The 21,992-nt window shown below is 42.6% G+C and overlaps 2 protein-coding genes across 3 annotated transcripts; both read right to left on the bottom strand.

Annotated features, from left to right (window-relative positions):
* Positions 1–499: 499 nt before the first annotated feature.
* On the bottom strand, positions 500–6,777 carry LOC143322200 (long-chain fatty acid transport protein 2-like). Its single transcript, XM_076733212.1, has 10 exons — positions 5,680–6,777; positions 4,754–4,963; positions 4,508–4,663; positions 3,773–3,897; positions 3,493–3,687; positions 3,315–3,405; positions 2,766–2,964; positions 2,580–2,677; positions 1,066–1,196; positions 500–988 (listed from the first exon to the last, which is right to left on the bottom strand). Exons 1-10 carry the CDS (start codon positions 6,137–6,139, stop codon positions 812–814), a joined length of 1,842 nt encoding a protein of 613 aa, XP_076589327.1. The 5' UTR covers positions 6,140–6,777; the 3' UTR covers positions 500–811.
* Positions 6,708–20,107, bottom strand: cep152 (centrosomal protein 152). 2 transcript variants are annotated; one of them, XM_076733211.1, is made up of 28 exons: positions 19,530–20,107; positions 19,216–19,325; positions 17,393–17,499; positions 17,198–17,258; positions 16,772–17,110; positions 16,208–16,358; positions 15,662–15,802; positions 14,916–15,055; positions 14,610–14,810; positions 14,295–14,442; positions 14,031–14,122; positions 13,779–13,942; positions 13,486–13,687; positions 12,757–12,861; positions 12,533–12,663; positions 12,309–12,437; positions 12,091–12,229; positions 11,689–11,865; positions 11,344–11,604; positions 11,022–11,153; positions 10,272–10,925; positions 10,063–10,138; positions 9,801–9,968; positions 9,620–9,701; positions 9,373–9,437; positions 8,963–9,119; positions 8,769–8,872; positions 6,708–8,655 (listed from the first exon to the last, which is right to left on the bottom strand). In XM_076733211.1, exons 2-28 carry the CDS (start codon positions 19,300–19,302, stop codon positions 7,871–7,873), a joined length of 4,998 nt encoding a protein of 1,665 aa, XP_076589326.1. In that variant the 5' UTR covers positions 19,303–19,325; positions 19,530–20,107; the 3' UTR covers positions 6,708–7,870. The 2 variants fall into 2 exon arrangements, with proteins under 2 accessions (XP_076589326.1, XP_076589325.1); XM_076733210.1 differs by having other exon boundaries at positions 6,714–8,679.
* Between the last annotated feature and the right edge of the window lie 1,885 nt (positions 20,108–21,992).

The following is a 21,992-nucleotide window of genomic DNA, read 5'->3' as shown; positions in this document are numbered from 1 at the left end:
TGTTTCTTTCAGTGTGAAACAGTTCTTCAGCAGGCACCTTATTAAAGGCTGTATGATATCTACGGCATGGTATACGAGAACTGCTCGAAATAATCTCACTACAAATGTGACTCAGTGTGTTCATTTGTTACAGTTTAAGCTCATTTAGATGAACCCTGTGGAATAATGATGGAAGTGTTGAGTTTGAGCCCCTCCGTGTCCCCCGCCTTTAGGGATCTCTTTTTTAACTCACAGGTGCACATTTTAACCTGCTGGTGGTGCCAGATGAAAATTCAGACCATCATGAATGTCTGTGCAAAAATGATTTGGAATCCATTGGATAGCTGTTGAGATAGTTCACTCTGGACTGAAGCTCCACCACCATCAAGCCTAAACCAAACACAAGGAACCTTTGCAGCTGTTTGTCATTTAGGTTCAGTTAGAGAGAAAGAGAGAGGCCAACTTCAAAGTAAAGTTGGCTGATTTTCTGTAGAAAAAAAGGATCAGAGTAGACCACATTACAGGTGAACAATTTATTGTTTTTAGATTGAAATTAACATTTGAAAGAGTGCAGTTGTACAGCAGGAAAAGCAACAGGTGTAATTAATACTGTTAACGGTGTCTCTGTTCCATTAAGCCTTGTTACCAGTGGAAGGCGCCTGAAACCAGTTAAACTACACGTGCATCCATTATTAATGTTTTTAATTACATCTGTGCTTTTCCTGCTATTTTTATGTCAAAATGTCAGCCACGAGTAGGTTTACAAGCCAACTGTATCACCAGCTTTAGCTAATTGATACACTGATACCAAATACAGGCAACAAAAGTTACTTTATATTTTGATCTTCCCTGATGTAACTGAATCGAATATGTCCATAGTCAGCGGGATGTAAGTCTTCTCTTTTTCATCCAGAAAGTAGAGTGGGTCCGTTACTTGATTTGGGTTGAAGCCCTCCTTCACCAGTTTCGTCTTTAAATGCTTGAACGTGCCTGTAATGTCTAAGGAACTCTGTAACCAACGGCAGGACGGTGAATTATTACAGGGGAGGCCAACACAAAGGCTGAAACTGTCAAAACATTACTTACCTGAATCCTCAGAAAACGTGGCTTTGCGTAGGATGGCAGGAATTTTTCAACGTGTTCAAAAACACCTGCGGAGTCAAATCTCTGTCCTTCACTTAAAATGATGGCAGCCATTCCAGCTCTGCCCTCCAGCCCTGCAGAACAGAACAGACCGTCTGCATTAGGAGCTGTGGGCACAGAATAGATGTGACTGTCAACAAGCAGACAGGGTCTGTTGAAAGATGCCAGCAGCATCAGTGCATTATGGGAAATGTAGGCTCACATTCTGGTGATGTGGCGGCATTAAAAGTATGTTCAACTAGCTGTTAGCAGTTCCTGTCTGCAGTGTGTCCATCGATGCACAGACAACCATCACTGAAGACAACGATCCTGAAGAGAACTTTAAAATGTGACCATTCTCAGGGAAGTTCTGGAGTTATAATGGAGCATCTTTATTTCTGAGTTATACGCAGACTGGACATCAGACATAGCGATATGCCCAGCCAATGCTGCTGTTACACCTTTTGACTGTGAACTGACTTCCTGTTTCCAGAGCAGCGGTGTGCATCTGTTCTATCACCTAACACAGTATCTTCACCAAGGTTTTTTTCAGATGTTGGATCTATTGTTCTGCCAATCCAAATGCAGTTTAGCATTAGCTTTTAGTGTCTTAGTTCGGTTGTTTCCTCCCACCCTTAGGCGGCTTAACAGGGCAAGCAATGCTCCACCACTGATCCAGCTCAACCACAAACAGACACCATTAAAACCACTAAATCCATGAGATTTATTTACATAAACAACCAACAACCACGATACTTAATCTAAGCTAACAAAGGACACAAAGTCACAGCACCAGAAGCAGGACATGAAACACTAACACATGCAAAAAACTCTTCTGGACAAGGAGCACAACTTTGTCTACCCACTGAGGAGAAAATGCAACACATCTTTAATGTAGTCAAGGGACGTGTTAAATCTGCTCTCACGCTTAATACATCTCTACAGACACACCTGCATTTTTATTGTATTTTTATACCTGTATTATATTTGTACCTGTATTGTATTTTTATTTTCTCTTTAGTTGTTTAGTTTAGTTCTTTTTTCTTTTCTTCTTTCTATTTTAACTCTTAAAATAAGCCTCCTGTCGACAGGTGTTGTAAATTCACTACAAACACGTCAAATAACATAAACTTAACACCTCCCCAGTCTGTTCTCGCAGGGACTAAAGCTAATGACGCATTCAAGTTGTCCTTATCTTCTTGGAAAGTTGAATATATTGGTGAAAGTTCATGACCGGGACACTGACCGATGAACAGTAGATACCACAGGGAAACTGGGACAAGTTCCAAAATATAATAAGAGAGGAAATAATTAACATCAATATTTAAGCTATTTCTAGCAAAGATTACCTTACATTGCTAATCCTGGCTGAGGATTGTACACATACAGCTTAACACTGCAGCCTTGGTTTACCTCACTGTCCCTGCTCAAAAACTGTGAGAATAAAGGACAAAGAGAAGACGCCCAGTGAAAATTACCTGGCACTTCAACCCCGTACACGTTGGCTTCTTTAATGCAGTCGAGCAGTGTGAGGGTGTCGGCCACCTCAGTCGTAGCCACGTTCTCTCCTTTCCATCTATTTACAATTTTTTTTTAAAAAAAAGTGCACAGTCATCAATATGCTCAGGTTTTAAAGCTTGAAATAAAACAAGAGTTGAACTCGCCTGAAAGTGTCTCCAACTCGGTCCTGAAAGTAGAAGAAATCGTCTTCGTCGACTCTCAGCAAGTCGCCTGTGTTGAAGTACACGTCTCCTTTCTTGTGGACATCACGCAGCTTCTTCTTCTCGGTTTGCTGCAGGTCTCTCGCGTAGCCAGCGAACGGTGAATGGGCTGATATTTCACATACCAGGAGTCCAGGTTCGCCTGAGGACAGTTAATCACAAGGTGACCCGTGTGACACCGGTGTACTTTTTAAGGGACACCATGCAGCAGATGCCCTGAGTAGAGACGACACCTTGCCATTTCACAGCATTGTGAAAGCATTTGATGGGTTTGATGATGGTAAAGCGACGGTGTCATAGAACGGTGACCAGTACAGAATAAGGAAGGTATGAAAATGGATCTAAGTGTTTGTTATTGTTGCACAGAATCATCAAGCACTTTGCTAAAAGTACAAACTGGGCAAGGATTTTAGAAACACTAATGTCACTGTCCTATATAATAGCCATGCTGGCAGCGAGGTCACCACCACTTTGGTCCTGGTTTCAACGCACCTTTGGCAACCTTTATGCAGAAACCAGCAGAATCCCTCACAGGCTGTCCTTTATCTACGTCGTATTTGATCAGACTGTATTGACAAAACATCTGCGGGGTAAAACAAAGAAAACAAAACTATTGCTCACCGCGTGACAGCTTTTACTTCATAATGTGCAAGAAAACATGGACTCCTACCCTGTTGACGAAGGTGTCTCGCCCAATAGCTCCGATCTTGCCGCTGCAGTTCAGCAGAGCAAAATTCCCTTCAGTCGCTCCATAAAACTCTCTGATCTGAACGTCTCCAAACCTGCTCGTGAATTCCCTCCAAACATCTGGCCTGATCCCGTTTCCTAACGCGAGTCTTACTTTGTGGTTTCGATCACTGAGTTTCTGTCGGGGAAGAATTTTATTTATTTATGTTGACCCTCAATGTGAAAGCAGCATTAATGTTACTGCAGTGACAGGTGCTTCATACCCTTGGTGTGTTGCAGAGGTAACGCATAATTTCACCTATGTACTGGATAACAGTGACGTTGTATTTTCTGCAGTCATCCCAGAACTGAGATGCAGAAAATTTACTCCTCAAAGCCACCGTCATATCTGCACACAGCAACAGGACGACACATGACAATCTTAAAAGGCTGGCGATATTCAATACTTTTCTTTTCATCAACAAATCTACGAAAAGACCAAATTCTACATTGAACTGATCCGACTGATAAATATTGTCTGTGCAGTCAAAGCTCTTTGTTGTCAGGACCTTGTTTTCATCCTAAACACAAATATGTGGATGTGTACGTTGTTTATCGACTCAGAACTTCTTCTTTAGTTGTCAGTTTTTCCAAGCACAGCCTGGCAACTGGCCACGTTACTCCTGGTTGTAAATCAGCACGCTAGAGCACCAAATGTGTATTAATCCGCAGCTGAAAATAGTCCCCAACAAATGCATAATTTACTATTGATTTAGTGTTGTTTGCTAAAAACTAGCATCCAGCTGTTTAAAGAGATTATTTAGCTTTCAGAAAAAACAAAACTGAGGCAATATGCTCTCCAGTGGTCCGTCCATCCGTCCCATTCCCCTAAACGCAATATTTCAGATCGCCTTTCTTCAAATTTGGTCTTTTCATTGGATTTGCCTACTCTCTCAAAATCACTGATGCTCTTCAAACTTGTCTCAGTTGATCAAATATACACCCAAATGTGTGCGTACCCCTCTCAATGGCTGCGGTGAACCCCACTAAGCCAGTAGTGTGATAGAGAGGGAGGCTAATATAAATCACATCCTTGGCCTTCACTCCGATGACAGACAGAATCAAAGAGAGGTTCCACAGTTTGGCATGAGTGACCACTGCTGCTTTAGGTAAACCTGTTGAGGAGAAGCCACAGGTAAATGTACTGCAGCTAATCTCTCTTTTACTGTTGAATCCTGAACATTTTAACACTTCAAGTAGCCTACCCGTTGTCCCTGATGTGTATATGTAGACTGCAGGACTCTGCAATGTTAAATGTGACCTTAAATCCTTGGAGACAGGCTCAGATGAGGCCTGGCTCATTTTGTCCTTGAAGCTCTTCATGTCTGCAGTTCTGCATCTGTCGGCCAGGATGAAAACAGAGATCTGCTGCTCCAACAGTCTGGGCAGGACCTCCTCCACAGCATCCTGGAACTCTGGAAATAAAACCGAGAAAACGTCTTCTCTGCAACTGAGAGACTTAAGGGTAGAAGTTGTTGCTCCTCTGCAGATGAGGCAGTGTATTACTACATAACAATATAGATGTTAGACTTTGGACTGCTTTTTTTATTGATCCCACTTTGGGAAATTGTTTTGTTGCAGTAGCAGTTAAACACAAAAACAAAAACAGAATATATTACATTGAGGTATTCAGATCTATTAAGTGTGAAAAATACTCAATTACGAGTTCTTGCATTCACAATTTCACTAAACTACAGAAGGATCAGTACCAAAATGTGCAGGAAGCTTCTGATATTTACTAAAAGTACTCGCTATGCAAAACGGCCCCATTCAGAGTACTACATGTATCATATTTTATGGGATTATTATTACTGATGCATTGTTAGTACACTGTCATCAATATCTACGAATCATATCTTATGTGTTTGCTTACACATCAAATATTAGCTTAACTAGTAAACTATAAAAAACACGTGTAGTGGGTACAAAAGATGAAGTTTAACGGAGCAGAAAAAGGTACTCTAAGTCGTACTTAAGTTCAGTACTTGAGTTAATGCATGCTTGTTAAGATCCACCAGCCATTATATGCATGCTTTTCGGTGCACTTTGATCGTACTTTTGCACAATTAGATCTGCAGTACAATATTTCTACAGTACTTCTTGCCACCAGACATGCACGCAAACCTCTTACCCTCAGCTGCGACCAGAGTAGTGGCTCCGCTGCAGCTGAAGCAGTGTAACAGGGACCTGGATCTGATGCTGTAGTTCAGAGGAGCAGCGCAACATCCAATCTTGGCCAAACCCAACCACAGCCACAGAAACATGGGCTCGTTTCCGAGGAGCAGCGCTACCGTGTCGCCCTCTTTGACGCATCCGCTCTCCAGGAACGCTCTTGCGGCTTTGTTGCTGAGCTCGTCGGCGTCCTGGTAAGTAAAAGTCTCATCTTTGTAAAGAATGAACGGCTTGTGCGGGTGCGCCTTCACCGCGTCTAAGAACCGGTCCACAATTAAGTAGTTGGTCTGATAGTATCTGAGCACACGGCGCTGGCGTCGGAGTTTACGGAGCGTGTGTTGGACATCCTTGATAAGGTAAGGATGGCGGAATAAAAAGATGAGAAAAAGCAGAGCTGTTAACACGATCGGGACGAGCATGTTGATCTGAAAATCACCTGCGTGAAGAAGACTGAGTGGGACATTTTTATACCTGTGGTCGGGACTAAAAGGTATGAGGAGGAGGAGGAGCGTAGACAGCACATCAGGAATTAGAAAATGTTTAGCAGCCCAGCTCAGAATCAGTGATTTGCAATTAAAAAATGACTGAAACGATTAATCAACTATCAGCATTGTTAATCAGTTTTCTGACGATCAGCTGGTTTTAGTTCAGTTGACAGGATGTCCCCCAAACTAAGCTAATCAGTATTAACTTCATTCATTCATTCATCTTCTATACCGACTATCCAGACCAGACCAACCATTCACACTCACACTCACACTCACACCTAAGGACAATTTTAGAGTCACCAATTAACCTAATGAGCGTGTTTTTGGTCTGTGGGAGGAAGCCGGAGTGCACGGAGAGAACCCACGCATGCACGGGAAGAAGAGTCATATTTATGCCATTAGATATCTCTAAAAGTCATCTCTGTCATAAAGCATTAAGTAAGGACAACAGGATATAATGAAGAGGCTCAGCTCTCAAACAAATGAATTATTCCTTTATAATGTGCAATAAGATTTATTAAAATAAACATGTAAAAAAACATTGATAATCTATGCACAGCATATCTCAGTAACGCAATATAAAATATAAAAACACGGACACACTGGAATCAAACTCTGATCCCAGCGAGAGAAAGCACAACACGGGAGTGAAACGTTGTCTGAACCTGCACCTCATCTGGCGCTGTCAGTATCTTTCAGTCGGGTATCACAATTTAAAAATGACAGCGTCAGCAAAGCTACAACTTTCGACCGGAAAGTGCATTTATCACTTTGAAAAGAGCTCACAGGTGTAGAGGAAACACCTGAGCGCTCCTGGATTTTAGCCGACTGTGAAGTCAATGTGACAGGCAAATATTTACAGAACTCAGAACGTTCTGCTTGTTGCGCGTGCTACGCTGGAGGTGGGAGATATCCAGACCAGGACACGGAGGGACTGAACGAAACCAGTGATGCTTCACACTGAAACAAACGATGCATGAAAGCAGTAGTTTGACATTTTTGGGAAATACACTCACTGTCCTAATGAGAGTTAAATAGAAGATTAACACCACTCATGTCTTTGTAGTAAATATAAAGCTACAACCAGCCGCTGGTTAACTTAACTTAGCAAAAAGACTGGAAGCAGCTAGCCTGGTTCTGCTCCACCTACCAGCACCTCTAAAGCCAATTTACATGTTATATTCGTTTGTTTAAATCTCCTTCAAGCTTCTGGCCAAGAAATAGTCCAGCACCAAAGTCCCCGTAAACCCACAATTTACCATTTTTACTCTTCGGTCTCTGTACGTATCAAACACACAAGATCCAATTGGTGCATTGGTGAGTTTTACAGGTGCTGGTAGGCGATTTTTACTACCTTTGGGCAAAGCCAGACTAGCTGGTTCCCGCTGTTTTCCAGTCTTTATGCTAAGCCAAGCTAAGCAGCTGCTGACTGTAGCTTCATACACAGCATACAGACATGAGAGTGGTATCAATCTTGTCGAGTAGCTCAAACTATTCCTTTAACAATCTTCATGTAATACATGAACATGCTGCAGTGCCTATGAAGGCGAAGGTTCTACATCAGGTAAACATTACACACTGAATTAAAGGCACCGTTTGGAAAGCTAATTGAATCTGTCCATTCAGGTTAAAGCTTGTTTCATTGTACCTGCCTTCACTTTGTCACTTCTGTTGGTAGAATGGACTGTCAAAGCCGCTGTCCTGCTGCCGCTGTCTCAGCTCAGAGAAGAGAGGCCTGGAACAAACTCCGTGCTGCTTCTCGGCCTCAGAGCCAGGGGTGGGCTGTCTGTGCGTGCTTATCTTTGCATGGTGTAAGGTCTGGGTGTGAGGAGTCTTCTGGGCAATTTCATTATAAACAGTCATGTCAGATACATTTGGGCTGAGGCCACCAAACTCTCCCAAGTCACTTGCTGATGCAGCAGAGACAGAAAACGGCTTCACCGGTTCTACTTTCCTTCCTGAGGAGGAGAATCTGGAAACCTGAAAGCCTGTGTCCGAGTCACTACTGGTCATGCTCCAGTCGGTCTGTTTCTCATCCCTGACAGGAGCCTCCTGGACGAGGAAGGGTTTGTTTTGTCGCTCTGAGTCGCGGTGGTTGTCTGACTTGCTAGAGTCGACTCCCTTCGGGTAAACCTCCCTGCTTTTACCCCTCACAGACACATTGACAAAACCCCCCAGGGGTGGAGAAGCCATCTGTCGAGAAGGTTTGTAGGAGTGGAGGGGTGTGTGAGCAGCAGTTTGGGGGTTCAGCCCCGCAGCTACAGACACCTCCTCCTTTCTAGAGGCACAAATGTCCTGGTGACTCAAAGGTTTAGTCCTTGCTGCAGAGGTTTGTTTCTGCTCTGAATCAGCAGAAGTCTCTTCCCTCTGGGATCTCTCCTCTGGCCTGATGTCAGGAAGCTCAGCTAGTGTTGGCAGGTTGTTACTGAGACCTGGAGGGCAGTCAGCTGTGGACAAAGCCCCCAAACAACCTGTCAATACAAACCACCAAATCACACACCACACTGAGAAAAAAATGTGACTAAAATAAAGTGAAGCAGTTGTGCACTATAGGACTCACTTTGTAAAGAGTAGTTCTTTCCTGATTTACTTTTGATGGGTGTCTCCAGCACTTTAGCCATGGCTGCCAGCTTGCTTGCAGCGTTCATTATTTTTGTTTCAGCCCTGCAGAACAGCAAAGTCAATAAGATTAGCCATGAGTGTCATGAGTGAGTCATGACAACAAACAAGTTTATGACAATTATGGCCCCTTGCCCTGTAATCTTTCCTCCATCCTCCAGTAACTCCTGCAGACAGGTCAGATAATAGCGCCTCATCTTTCTGGCAGTGTCCTGCCTCTCCCTCTGCACCTCCATGCGGATCATCTCGGCTGCTCGCTCCCGACTCTCCTGGAGGTAACGCAGCATGTCTCCTGCCATAAAAACACAATTGAAATCAGTGTTTTTCACTCAACGCACGTATGAGAAAACGATCCTGTGACGTTTGATGCATATACATATAAAACCTGCGACCCATTCACAAGTCAGGAAGCAACACACGTGCATTCATCATATATGGTGCAGAATTTTGTCTGCACTGACTCCTTCCTCAGTCCCTCCTGAGTGAGTAACACTGAATGCAGAATATTTTAAATTCACACAGGTGGATCAAAAGTCAACACCAACCTCTGATCTTCTCTACAGTCATCAGGTATTGTTGCTTCATCTCCTCGAGCCCTTGCTGAAGACTCCTGTAACAAGAGTGATTCATTTGTCGGCATAGATTTTACTGTGGTTTTATTATCATGGGGTAACTGAATTACTATGAACCACTGAATGATATTTGACAAACTCGTGCGTGTAACAATAGACACGAGTAACAGTACAGGCATGGAAACAGTATTTCATATTACTGGACATAAGAAGCACAAACCCTTCTTCTTTGGCTCTCTTCACTTCCTCCAGCTGCTGCAGATGCTCCTCCTTTGCCTTTTGTAAGCTGCTTTCATGCTCATCTACAATAAACAGTGTTGTAGAGCATCGACGCAGATATGGTGACAGTAGTAAATCAATTTAAATGACATTTGAAGAAATATCTGAAGTGCATTAAATACCTTTCAGGTGCTGCATGGCGGATTTGTGCTCTCGAACGCTGTGCTGAAGTTGACAACAGGCTTTCTCCAAGTGTCTCTGGAGCTCCTGGTTCTTCTTCTGCAGTTTACTTACGGTCTCAGTGCACTCCTTCCTACAATAAGCCTGATCCTTCCTCTGGGACAAAGAGCCTGGAAAAAGTGGACAATATTAAAATAATTAATGCTTGTTGAATGGACTGAAGTGGAAAGTTTATTGAAGACATGATAAGAGCACATTACATACTTTGCATTTTGTCCATTTCCCTCACATGCTGTTGCTGTGTTTCTTTCAGCACACGGCTCAGTCTCTCCTCACTCATCTGTGGGGACAGCACTAAAACATTTATCCTCTGCAGCCTCAGATAAGTAATCAATGAGTAGCCAGTCCTACTAAAGGATGAACAGATATAATCATTAATTTCATCTGTAGACAACAGCACAACAAAGACTCACTTTCTTCCACTCCCTCTTGGCTTGAGACACTGCTCTCCTGACTATGTCTCTGCAGGACGCCTGGACAACACTTGTTATCGTGTTCTCTGATGTGGCCCCGCTGGTCCTCCTGATGTCTTCAGTGCCTTGCAGATCTTTTTTGGGATCCCTGAGAAGTTGCGCCTGGATCTCTGCCAGACTAGCCTGAAGCTCTGCTAGTAATTCAGCTCTCATCTGCTGTCTCTGGGCCTGCTCTTTCTCCGCATGCTGACATCTCAACTCCTCCTCTCGTGCCCTCAGAGTCTGTTGTAACTTGGCCTCCATCTGTAGGACCAGCTCCTTCTTCTGGAGGTCCACATCCTCCGTGGCCTGCTGCAAAGCCTGCTCCAGCTTTTTGCGCTGCTCTTCCAACTTGGTTTGGTACACCTGCTCACTGCGGACCTGCATGACAGAGATCTCCTGTTGCTTGTCTCGGTTCCAGGCCGCTCGAGCTCCAGCCAGCTCAGCCTTTAGCAGGGCAGCTTGTTCTCTCCTCACTTGCTCCAGTCGAGTCTGGAGAGCAGCCACCTCCTCTTGGAGCTCCTCCACCTGCTGAGTCCAAGAGCTCTGTTCCTCCAACTGGTTCTTATGCTTTTTGTGCCACTGCTCCTCTGCCTCTCTCAGGGCCTGGCATACCTGATATATTTACATTAAAATACACAATATCAGAAAAGGGAATCCAGTTAATAGCAGCGATACTTCCTAACTCACAAAGAAAAAACTCCGTCATACCTGTTGTTCTGTACGTTTTCCTTGTAGTTCTTCCCATTTCTGCCTCTCTGTTTGGATACAGGCTTGGTATTCTGGCAATGAAGTCAAATCCTCAATCCAGCGATTGTAGGCCCTCGTTACTGCACCTTCAACCTGAAACACCAACACATTTGTGTCCACTGCTAAATCTGTCAAGAGTTGTGTGACATTGTGTAAATTAAATGTGTGTGAATTACACAGACTTAGCAAATTTAGTGGCACTGGATTGATTCCACGAGTAAAAATATGTACAGTAAAACGCTTTGGCTAGCTAGCACAAGCATTATCATAAAAACCCACTGACCTGTTTGGCCATGTCCTCAAGGTGTTTCTCGTGTTGCTCATTCTGGGTTTGTTTCCTGGCTTCTTCCACAGCTTTGCGTTTGACTTTGTCGGCCTCCATTTGCAGCTGCTGTTTCTGGGCACTAAGCCTGGAGTCCAGCTCCTCAGCAGTAACTGTCCCACTGCTGGCTTCAATCTCATCTGTCTGGCAGGTTGCCTCAGCAGTCACTCTGTGTTTCTCCCTCCTCGCCTCCTCCAGCCTCTGGACCCAGGTCTCTTCCATCTGCACAGAAGCAGCATAAACTTTCAGTTCTGACAAAAATAAAAAGCCATTAGGGAAATGAGGGAACTGGACAGGAGGTCATACCTTTTGTAGGTCCTTCGTCCACGCAGCCGTGGCCAAAGCTACCTGAGAGTTCACCTGCAGCTGGATCTCAGTTTCCTTTTCTTTGGACCAGAGAGCTTTGAGCTGGTTTATTGAGGCCTGATGCTGAGCCTCGAGCTCAGCCTTCAGCGTTTCCACAGCTGGATCACTCATGTTTTGCTGTGAATTACAACCAGTCAATCATAAATCCCTCAGTCCACAGGTAATCTATGTTGACTGAAGGCAACATTATCTCTGAAAAACTAATGTGTGTGTAGCAACACATTAAACAAAAATAGTAAGAGTGAATGTAGTGAATTTTGATCTTTTAAATGATGTTCATGCTTTGATGAGTGTAAGAACCACGTATAACTACTTGTAAACACACTGCAGGATCTTGTCTACCTCATTTTCTCCGATCAAAGCCTCCTCCTCCTTCTCCCTGTTGCGAAAGCGTTCTTCAAGCATGTCCTTCTCCTTGCAGACAGATATGTAACACTCTTGCACGGCCAACATCTTATCACTGGTCTCAGACAGCTGGGTCCTGTGAAGAGGTAATAAATGCCGTAAATGAGCTGCGCAGGTGTAACTAAAGTGTTTAGTGACAGGTGTAGAGGACTTACTGCAGCTGTTGGACCTGCTGCTGGTGCTGTGCAGTTAGCTGTTCAAGCTGAGCATCGTGTTCCAGCATGAGCTCTGTTCTGATCTGGTTCACCACGTCGTCCCTGAACTGCTGATGGATCCGCTCAGATCTCCACAAGGAAACAGAAACACATAAATGAACACACTCTAATAACTTAAGGTGCAAACATTAAATATAACCTTATTTCCCTCCTCCACGGCGTACCTCTCAGACGCCTCCTGCTTCTCTTGGTCCAGTTCCTGGATCATCTCCCTCATCTTGGTGCAAAGCTCCAAGTTGGCAGACCTCACTTTCTCCTCACTCTGTTTCAGCTCCTTATTTTTCATTTCTAACGCCTAAAGTTGGATAGAACATCAGTCTTTCATCAATGCTTTCTTAAAGTCTAAAAACACAGAAGACGATTAATTTGATATTAAACTACAACCAACCTCAACTTGTTCCTTCAAGTGTCGTTTGTCCTCTTGTAGTCTCATGAACTCTTTCTGGGACTCTCCACTTATGTCTAGATGTTTCATCTGGCTGGTCTCTCTGACCTGTGAAAAAAAGATGCAATTTTTTTATGGTCACACATTAGAGCTGTTTAATCTCCTTTTATTTGCGTACTTGATTTGATGGCATTTTTTTTTTTTTCCAACACAACTGAATACTGAAACATGCACGGATGTAATAATTCATTCCTTTTAGGTTCACATGTTTTTCAAGGTTTGCTATCTTGCCTGAACCATTTGCATGTTTTTACAAATCAAAATGGTTCATATACCTAAATCTGAATAAATGCTACCAGACCTACTAAAGCTCCCTTTTATTTATGCATATATTTCTGCATCCTCTTATGATCGTGCCTTACATTTATGAGAGCGTTGATAAGAAAGATAAGATAATTTGATGTCATTTGTTTCTTTTTACAACACAACTAAACACTGTTGGCAAGAAACATGCAAAAATGTAATAATTCAGTCCTTTTAGGTTCATATCTTTTGAAAGGTTTGCTATCTTACCTGAACCATATGCATTTTTTTCCTGTTTCAGTTTTTACAAATCAAATTGGTTAATCTACCTAAATCTGAATAAACACGATCAGACGGTTTATATCAGTACAGTGCTGAATGCTTGCTCAGCACTGCAGCATTAAAGGTCGTGTCTGGCCGAGGCCTCACCAAAGAGCAGAGCTTGGCTTCATCCAACTGGGTCTGCAGCTCATTCACTTGACCCTGACAGAGCTGGAGCTCCTCCTGCAGCTGACTGATCTTCTGCCGCTTCCCCTTCAGACTACCCAGGCAGCGCTGCATCTCCACTCGCAGCAGCCGCAACGCCTCATCTTTGGGTAGCTTGGAGTCCGACGGGTGAGCTAGAGCAGTACTGACCGAACAAAGACAAAAAGAAGAGACAGTGAAGAGACTCAGAATCATCATCATGTTGACAGTGACTCTGCTCTATAACCGTGGTGTACCTTTGAAGCAGGCCATTCTTCCTGTTGGTCTTCTTTAATCCTAAATCCATACAGGATTCAGACAGCTGGTTCTCCCAGTCACTGCTCAGGTCGAACGCAATAACACCATGTTTCACAGCAGATTCATACAGAGTGATCTGCTCCTTCAAATCAGCCAGATCCTCCTTTAGGATAAAAATGAAAGTTGAAAAGTTTAAATCAGCCAAGTTTAAGCACATCTTTTTGATTAATAAGAAAAATCAAAGAGCAAACCTGTAAGACTTTGTTCATGTTGTCACTCAGGGCCTTGGCTGACTGAGCCTGACGTAGTTTGACTTGCATCTGAGTCGTCTCCAGCACCGAACCTGAACAAAATAAAACCGCATTGGACAAGAAAACATTTGGAATTGAGCAAAACAAAAATAACATGGGCATAAGAGTTGCTCATTAATGTTCTGTGATTTCCTCTCACACTTTTTAAGCAAGTACATAAAAGACAAAAATGTGCCTGCAGCGAACATTCACCCTTTCACTCACTTGTCTGCAGCAGCTTGGCACATTGTTGCTGACTCTCCTCCAGGCGCTCAGTGAGGGCGTTGATGACTCTGGCTCTCTCCAGTTGCTCTTCTTCTCTCTGGTGCTCCAGCTGCTTCATCTGCTCTCGTAACCTCTGACCAACATCAATCTTGCAGCCACAAGATAACAACCCAGCAGTTTATTACTGTGTTTCTGCAAGTGTTGATACAAATATCTGGACACTTGCCTGAATTCAAAAGTATGCGTTGTGAATAGCTTGTTGATATATTAACTGCATTTCCCACTGCTGCACCTTGTGACAGTAACAGTACAAACCTGTTCGTTCAGAGCCTGAGACGTAGAGTCCAGTTTCTGCTGTAGCGTCAACAGTGCAGTGTCATGCCGCTCCTTTATGACGGCGAGGTCTCGGTCATGCTGCTCCCGCGCTCTGGACAACGTGTCAGAGCGACAAAGCTCCAACATCTGCTGCTTCATGCTGTCCACTGCAGCCTCTGCCACCTTCTGCTTCTTTAAATTCTGCAAACAAAGTAGAACTACTGTATTGACTAAAAATAATATCCATCTCATATTAAAGGTTTCAGTGAAGATCTGCTGGTCTGTGTGTGTCAGCACAGAACTTACCTCCTGGTCTCTCTCACTGAGGACCTTTACTTGCTGCTCCATTGCTCTCATTTTGTTGTGCATTTGAACCTCTCTCTCCTTGGCCTCTTCTACCAATCGACTCGACTCCTTTAGACTGACTGCTAGGCCATCCTTTTCATCTATTGATGATGAAAAAAATGACATTATGTTCCCACGAGAAGCACATCCAGGAAGAGAACAAGGACACACAAAGCCAGCATAGGACGCACTGTTTCTGTTGATAGTGCAACCTCTCTTAAATGCCACAAGGGGGCACACACACACACACAAACACACACATTATGTATAGAAGAAAGCAAGAAAGTGAAGACATGTCTTACTTTATTCCCTTCTTACAAATAATCTAATCTCAATGAATGCTATAGATTCAAAGACAACCAGCCCTTTGGCTTTCTGGAAAGTTTAAGTGTCAAAGACAATGATCAGAAGAGGAGAAAAGCTATTCTTTAAAAGAGATCATCACTCATCACACAGCAACACCAAGAATGAGTGACAATCTACTCATTCCGAGCTCAAGTGATTTGCTTAATTTCCATAACTGTTGAAATTAGAAATCTTAAATGCATGTAAGACAAGAGAACAATAAATCATAACACTAACAACATTAAATTGAAATCTTTAAGGTAACACAAAAACAGTATAATCACATGACTTTATGAGGGCTATGTACTGCAATAAACAGGCAATTCCACGCCTTTTGAAAGCAAAAGCTGTGTGAAACGTACCTTTGGCGATAGCAAACTGATGCTCGATGTATCTCATATTACGCCTTGAATCCTCCAGTTTTCGCTCCAAGTCTTCAATTTGTCTCTGCTGAGCCTTGTTTAGAATCTGCAGCTGGGCAAGCTGCTCCCTATCAGCAGTTTCTGAAACAGCACAAAATTTATATTCAACACATCAATCACTTACCCCTTATTTAAGCAACGTGAAGATAATTTAATTTGAAGCAATGTCAATTGTAAATTTGTTAAATTTATAAAATAATTTGTTAAATTTATAAAATAAAATGTAACTATGCATTAATGTTTCCTGATATTATTGTCTTTTCCCATATACCAGAGAGACTATAAATATGAAAATTTATTTTTTAATATATAAAATATGCTGTTTTTAAAGGGGTGCCCTGACTTTCGCACACAGCTGTATTTGCTAAGATAGTTCTGATAATTCCTAACAAGATCACTTTTCAACTATTTTAGTAATTTGTGATTTACATGTAACTGCAGTTCTATGCTATTAGCCGGCAGCTAAATCAAGACTGTAAGACTCACGTTGTGTCGAGTCAAGGAATTCTCTTTGCAGATGCTCAAGTTGACCTTCATGGTGAGCGGCCTGTGAATTAAACAGCTTTGGTTGATGGGCGGGATGGTGAGGATTGTAGCTGGCCTTGTACTGATCCACAACTCTGTCCCCTGGTCCAGACTGTAAATCCAAAAGATCAAAATTGAAGAAACATAGCACGTTTGAAAAAAAAAAAAAAAAATAGATATATTAGTGTGTTCAGCAGCTCAAGAATAAACCAAGCCAGAGCTACACAATTAAACTCTCTCTTTCTCAGACATTCTCAGACACATAATACAAATGTACAACATGCTGCAAGATAAGATGTTAATTTCAAATCACAAAGGAAAAAGGCCAGACAAATGTATACATTTCATTCATAAGGGAGTGCATTAGAAATAAAATGTATAATGTAAAAAGATGGTGAATTAATTAGCTCTAAGATCCTTAAAAAAAAACAAGAACAACAATCACTGCAATAAACCATCAACAAGTTTGCAAATATTTTGGTAGTCTGCAATGACAAAATAGACCAAACATAAAACTCCACTCACTTGAAAATGGTTTCTGGCATTGTTGCGGTCCCCATAGTTTTGGTTGCCTTCATGTCCTCCTTCTCCATTGTAGACTACAGCGTTATTAGTGCCTTGAGGGTATGCTTTAGACTCATACTTGTCTGTGGAGAAATCACTGGTCTCCATAGATTTTTCTGTGCCCATACTGGTGTATGTATAATCTCCCTGGGTTGACTGATGACATTGTGACTGTTTGTTCCAGGTGTGAGGCAGAGGTTGACTTTGAGGATGACTCCGATGATGTCCGTTGATCTGAGCAGCTCCATCCTCATAAGCGAACTCATCATGAGAGCGTTGATCATAATCAACTTCACAGTTCTTAAGAGAGACATTGACAGTGGTTTTCTTTTCCTTTAAAGGCTCAGAAGGCAAAAATCGATCAGTGAAAACAAACTAACAACCTACCTGTTCATGAGAGGTTGACCTTGGATGAACTGACCACTGCTGAGTCCATGTGGACTGTGGGCTGAGCAGAGAGAGCAAAAAAGCATTATTACTGTATATTATAATGCAATCTGGTATGTCTGACTGTACTGCACCACACTCAGAAATTTTTAAATCTCAGATAGCTAATGTGTCAGCAGCAAGCATGTGTGTTACCTTTTGTCAGCATTTTCATTGCTGCAGGCAGAATACTCCAGCTCTGGGGTGGAGTCTCGGCTATCCTCTAGCATGTCATCGGGCAGGTCTGTGAGCAGTTTCTGCAGCTGCGGAAAAAATAGCACATGGAAATGAGTCACCAAGGTTGCTCCGCAACCAAGTCGTAAAGTAACAGATTGAAGCAAGCAAGCAAGCAATCACTAACAGCCTGAGAGCACAATGTGTCAGGAGGTTCAGTTGTTTTCAGAGTTATGAAAATGGGTTAAATCAAAATTCTACTGTCTTGAGACAAATAAGACTCAGTGTGGCTGACAAAGGCATATTCCACAGGTTTTAGTGTTGACGATCGATTTGTTCTTGTATATGTAATCTTTAAACATGTGTTAATGTATCAAACAGCATATTGATTAATCATGCAAGGTATTTATAAAGCAAGTATTCCAAATTTTAATATTAAATGTGAAGATTTACCACTTTGATGTTTTAAGATTAATCAGTAATGAAGGTAATCATTAGTTGCAGCCCAATTGAGATAAAGCTCCATATGTATAAAATATGCTCATTATTCTTTTGATCAAAACAATCAAACACAAACTGAGAAACAGAAAAACTAACAAACGCCTTTTTCTGTCAAAACAGTTCCTAATGATACAAAAACAATGCAAATGCTCCTCTGTGTCAGTAACAGATCGACCAGACCTGCTTTACAACGAGCCATGTGTGATGAAACAAACAGAGCCAGCTGGACTTACTTCCCACAAAGACCGTTGGATATTCCTCAAATCCTCCAGTGTGTCCACAACCGAAGGACCCATATTATCCCACTTACACATTTAAGAAAAGACTGAAGAGGTACTTCTGCTTCAGTTGTGAAGCCTCATGATTACCCGCAAGCCTAATCTTTCTGCAGAGAAAACGTCCTGTGTGAAACATCCAAAGCGTGCCAGGCATGTTGTCGGCTCCCTGCGGTATTGCTATGTTTTGCTCCCAAAGAACTCCATTGTTTAGGCAAAACATATAGCAAGGTTAACTGGAGCAGAAACATTCCAATTACTGCTGGCAAACATTTTCCACTTGACCAACTTGAGCATAATATCTAGGCTATATCAAAGCAAAAGAAAATCCATTCTCAGGATAAATATTCTCCCAAAGTCCAATTCTTCTGCACGTCACAGCCCACTGGGAAAAACACCCAGTGACAGTTTCTTCATGCTCACTCTATTAAGCACAAGTTGTGGGATCAAACACAGAAACAAGGTAACCTAAATAGCGAGAAAGTCGTGAAACCACAGGGCAGCGCTAGTATCAGTGAGACACACCTGGAAGGAGGCCCTTTCCTTGAGCTTATAATAGCTCAGGTTAATGGCAGCAGATTGTAGGCGTGAGTAATAACACCACATGCCTCTCTTGCTGTGAAACACGCGGTTGTTGTGACATTCACACAGTGCAAACCTGAAATGCTTCCTGAGGCAACAACAATACTAAGTCAGAAAAACAGGACCTGAAAAAAGCAATTCTCATATTGTCACTTTCATAAATATATGAACGTGACAATATGAGTGCTGCTTAGAGCGCTATACATGCCACCGGTTATTGCACGCCCTGGATATCTTCTGTCATCCGATGTGTTAGATAAGGGATGTTTGAAAATATGTACAATCAAGAAACCAAAGGAGCTCAAGGTGAGTACTGTTAACAAAAAGTCACTCTAGCAAGTGACACAAGTCGACTAGACACAAACGTTATTGTAACACAAACGTTAGCCCAACAACTTCACAATGGTGTCGCAGTTATAATCTATAGCTTATTACTATGAACGGTACCTCTTGCTCTCTTGCATAGTCCTCCTGGTCGTATTCGTCTTCATCATGCTGGGTTTGAAGAGCAGCACTGTCAAAATCAATAGACATGATGTAGAGCCTGTTGGTGTACTCTGCGGAGAGGTGCAAAGATATGTTTGAGAGGAGAAATCACGAACAACCAGGAAAATTATGTTACGTGCGGTGTGTTGTTAACTGTAGAATGGTTAACAACGTTAACGTAGCTAAGTTAACGCTAACATTACATGTTGGCTAAGGTGAAAAGTTCACCGCCGCACTGATTTGAACCAGCAAAAACAGACATAACATCAGCTTACCTGTTTGCGTAAATTGGACAGACGGTTCCTTTGGTGAACTGCTTATCCCTTTATTTAAGTGACGTTATTAGTTAGTAGCTACACTGCTGTTTACATTACAAAGGAGCGATGCTAGCTAACTAATGTTAGAGGTAAACTGACCATGTTAGCTTGATTTAGCAGCAACGACACCAACAAAACTTGTAAAAAATTGCATTGCCATGCTTTTAAAAACCGACGACATATGCGTTTGATCAACGGTATAGATCCGTTGGCCAATAACTAGTTTAATGCCAGTTTGCGACTAGTTCGGCCAAGTGGCAAACTTTGTTGGGCACAAAGCTAACTCCGGCTAGCCGGTTGGACGTCCTCTTTAAGAGCCGCAGACTCGCCCACTTTCAAAACCCGCGCGTATTAGCAGCGCCAAAGCACGGCGGGGCACAAAACAGACACACAGATTATAAACGAGTTTTATATCATCATAACTGATATTATTCCGCTATCGGACGGATGTATTAGCTTAGCATCCATTTTCTGTGGAAAAACATGCATGGTAAAAGCTTTTTCATATTGTTGTTCTTGCCGCCAATCCCGGAACTGAGAAGCTAGTCACGCCTCCATGGTAACAGTTTCTGTAGAATTATGGGAAGTGTAGTCGCTGTGTTTCCTTGGAAACGAAGCTAAGGATGAAGCCTCAAAGAAGATTTCGAGTGGTATCGGTCAAACTAAAAGATCTGCTTCTTTAAAGATCGATACATAAGAAAAGTAGAAAGACATCATATTTTAAAGCAGAGAAATCGGTTATTGCTAAAAAAAAAAAAAAAAAAAAAAAAAAAACCTGTTTCGCCCTCCGTTCCATGACACGCCAACGTCTTATTTTGAAAAACGGAAGTATCTCGCTCGGTATTAAACCAGCGCTGGCTTATTCCAGCACTCTAGCGCCGACTTTCTCAATGGACTCCGAGCATTTGCCGTAAGTTCCATGACACGGTCACACTCAAAATGTTGACACGGCTGGCTTGACTCCGCGAAGACGAACGACGGCTCACTTGACTGCAGTAGGCTATTTATTAATGGGTGATAGAGAAGGTGCAGTTAAAAGGAGTGATGCGCATTTTGCCGATTTCAAATCGAGCGGGTTTGTCCCTGCGCCCACCGCGGGGTAGGGCCCAAAGCATGAGCCAAAAAAAAAAAAAAAAAAAAAGAATTAAAAAAATAACCATCAACCTGAAGCCAGTGGAGATGAAAAAATTGAAACTGATTTCAGTTGGGCTATGATCCATGCAGTCGTTCAGGCATTTAACATTGTCAGCATTCAGGAATATCTGCAGCTTTGTTTTCAGGTGTGCCAAGAGCAGCACACAGTGCAAATGACTGTGATACACCTCTGTGCTGCTCACATGCTTAAGCTGATAAGCATGAAATTGAGCAAGGTGCAATGCAAAAAAGAAACCAAAAATTTTTTTTCTGTACTGCTTTGCCCTTCGCCAAAATGCCACAGATTTTTGTGTGATCTTGTCCATTGTAAAGTCTGTAGTGTTTGTTTTGTCCTCAAGGACTGAGACAAAAGCGTGTCAGGAACAGCTGTCATCACTGCAGGAAGCCATACAGACACAGAAGACGGACAAGATAGACATAAAAAATGAAGATGATGACGATGATGACGGTGAACCCAGGATCTCTGAAGACCAGCATAAATCAATCAGAAAGTCATCACCTTTCTTTGCCCCCATAGGAACAGTGGTGAGGGAAGCAAAAGAGAAAGCTGGAAAGGAAGATGAAACAGAGGGAGCAACACAAAAGAATACCCATTTCTGTGAGTCTGTGGTGGAGATTCTTTTAGATTATGCAGGTACTGTTCCTCTTTGGTCAGGTGTTATGCTGAAACATCTTGGAAAACAAGAGACAGTAATGCCATAGTTGAGAACTGGTTTCGCACCACAAAAACTGTGGTTCTGGCATCAAAGCTGCACAGAAGAGCTGGAGGTTTTCTGCAGCTCCAGCATGAGTTTGTAGTGGGAAGAATGAAAAGAACATTAGCCAATAAACAGGTACCACTGACAAAACAGTCAAGCAGCAATGAAGATGGAGAGAAAATTGATGGTCCAGACTCTCTTCCCCTATCACAAGAGGAGAAATGGAAGAAGCGAAGTACTCGTAAGAGAAAATCGAAGTACTTCAACTCCCCTCCTCCAGTCAGTCATTTTGTGGCAAAACCAGCAACAGAGGCCAGCAAAAAAAATGTAAGGTCAAAGAGTCATGTCAAAGGTGCAACAACACACCCACCACCACCGCAAAAAAAGGGATGCTGTCCATTTTGGGGAGGAGAAGGGACTATAAAGCAGCAAACAGTGTCCATGACAAATACATGTACAGTGGACAACCTCCTGTACATGCTTCAATTGGCTATTAAGAGGAGACCTGGGATTAAAGCTGACCTCAATGCAAATGCCAAGTTGAGTGATTGGATTTCCACCCTACTAG

This window comes from Chaetodon auriga, chromosome 6 (assembly GCF_051107435.1).
Source record: "Chaetodon auriga isolate fChaAug3 chromosome 6, fChaAug3.hap1, whole genome shotgun sequence".
NCBI classification, from domain to species: Eukaryota; Metazoa; Chordata; class Actinopteri; order Chaetodontiformes; family Chaetodontidae; genus Chaetodon; species Chaetodon auriga.
Note: the sequence above shows the minus strand (reverse complement) of the source record. Positions and strands in the feature narration are given on the sequence as shown.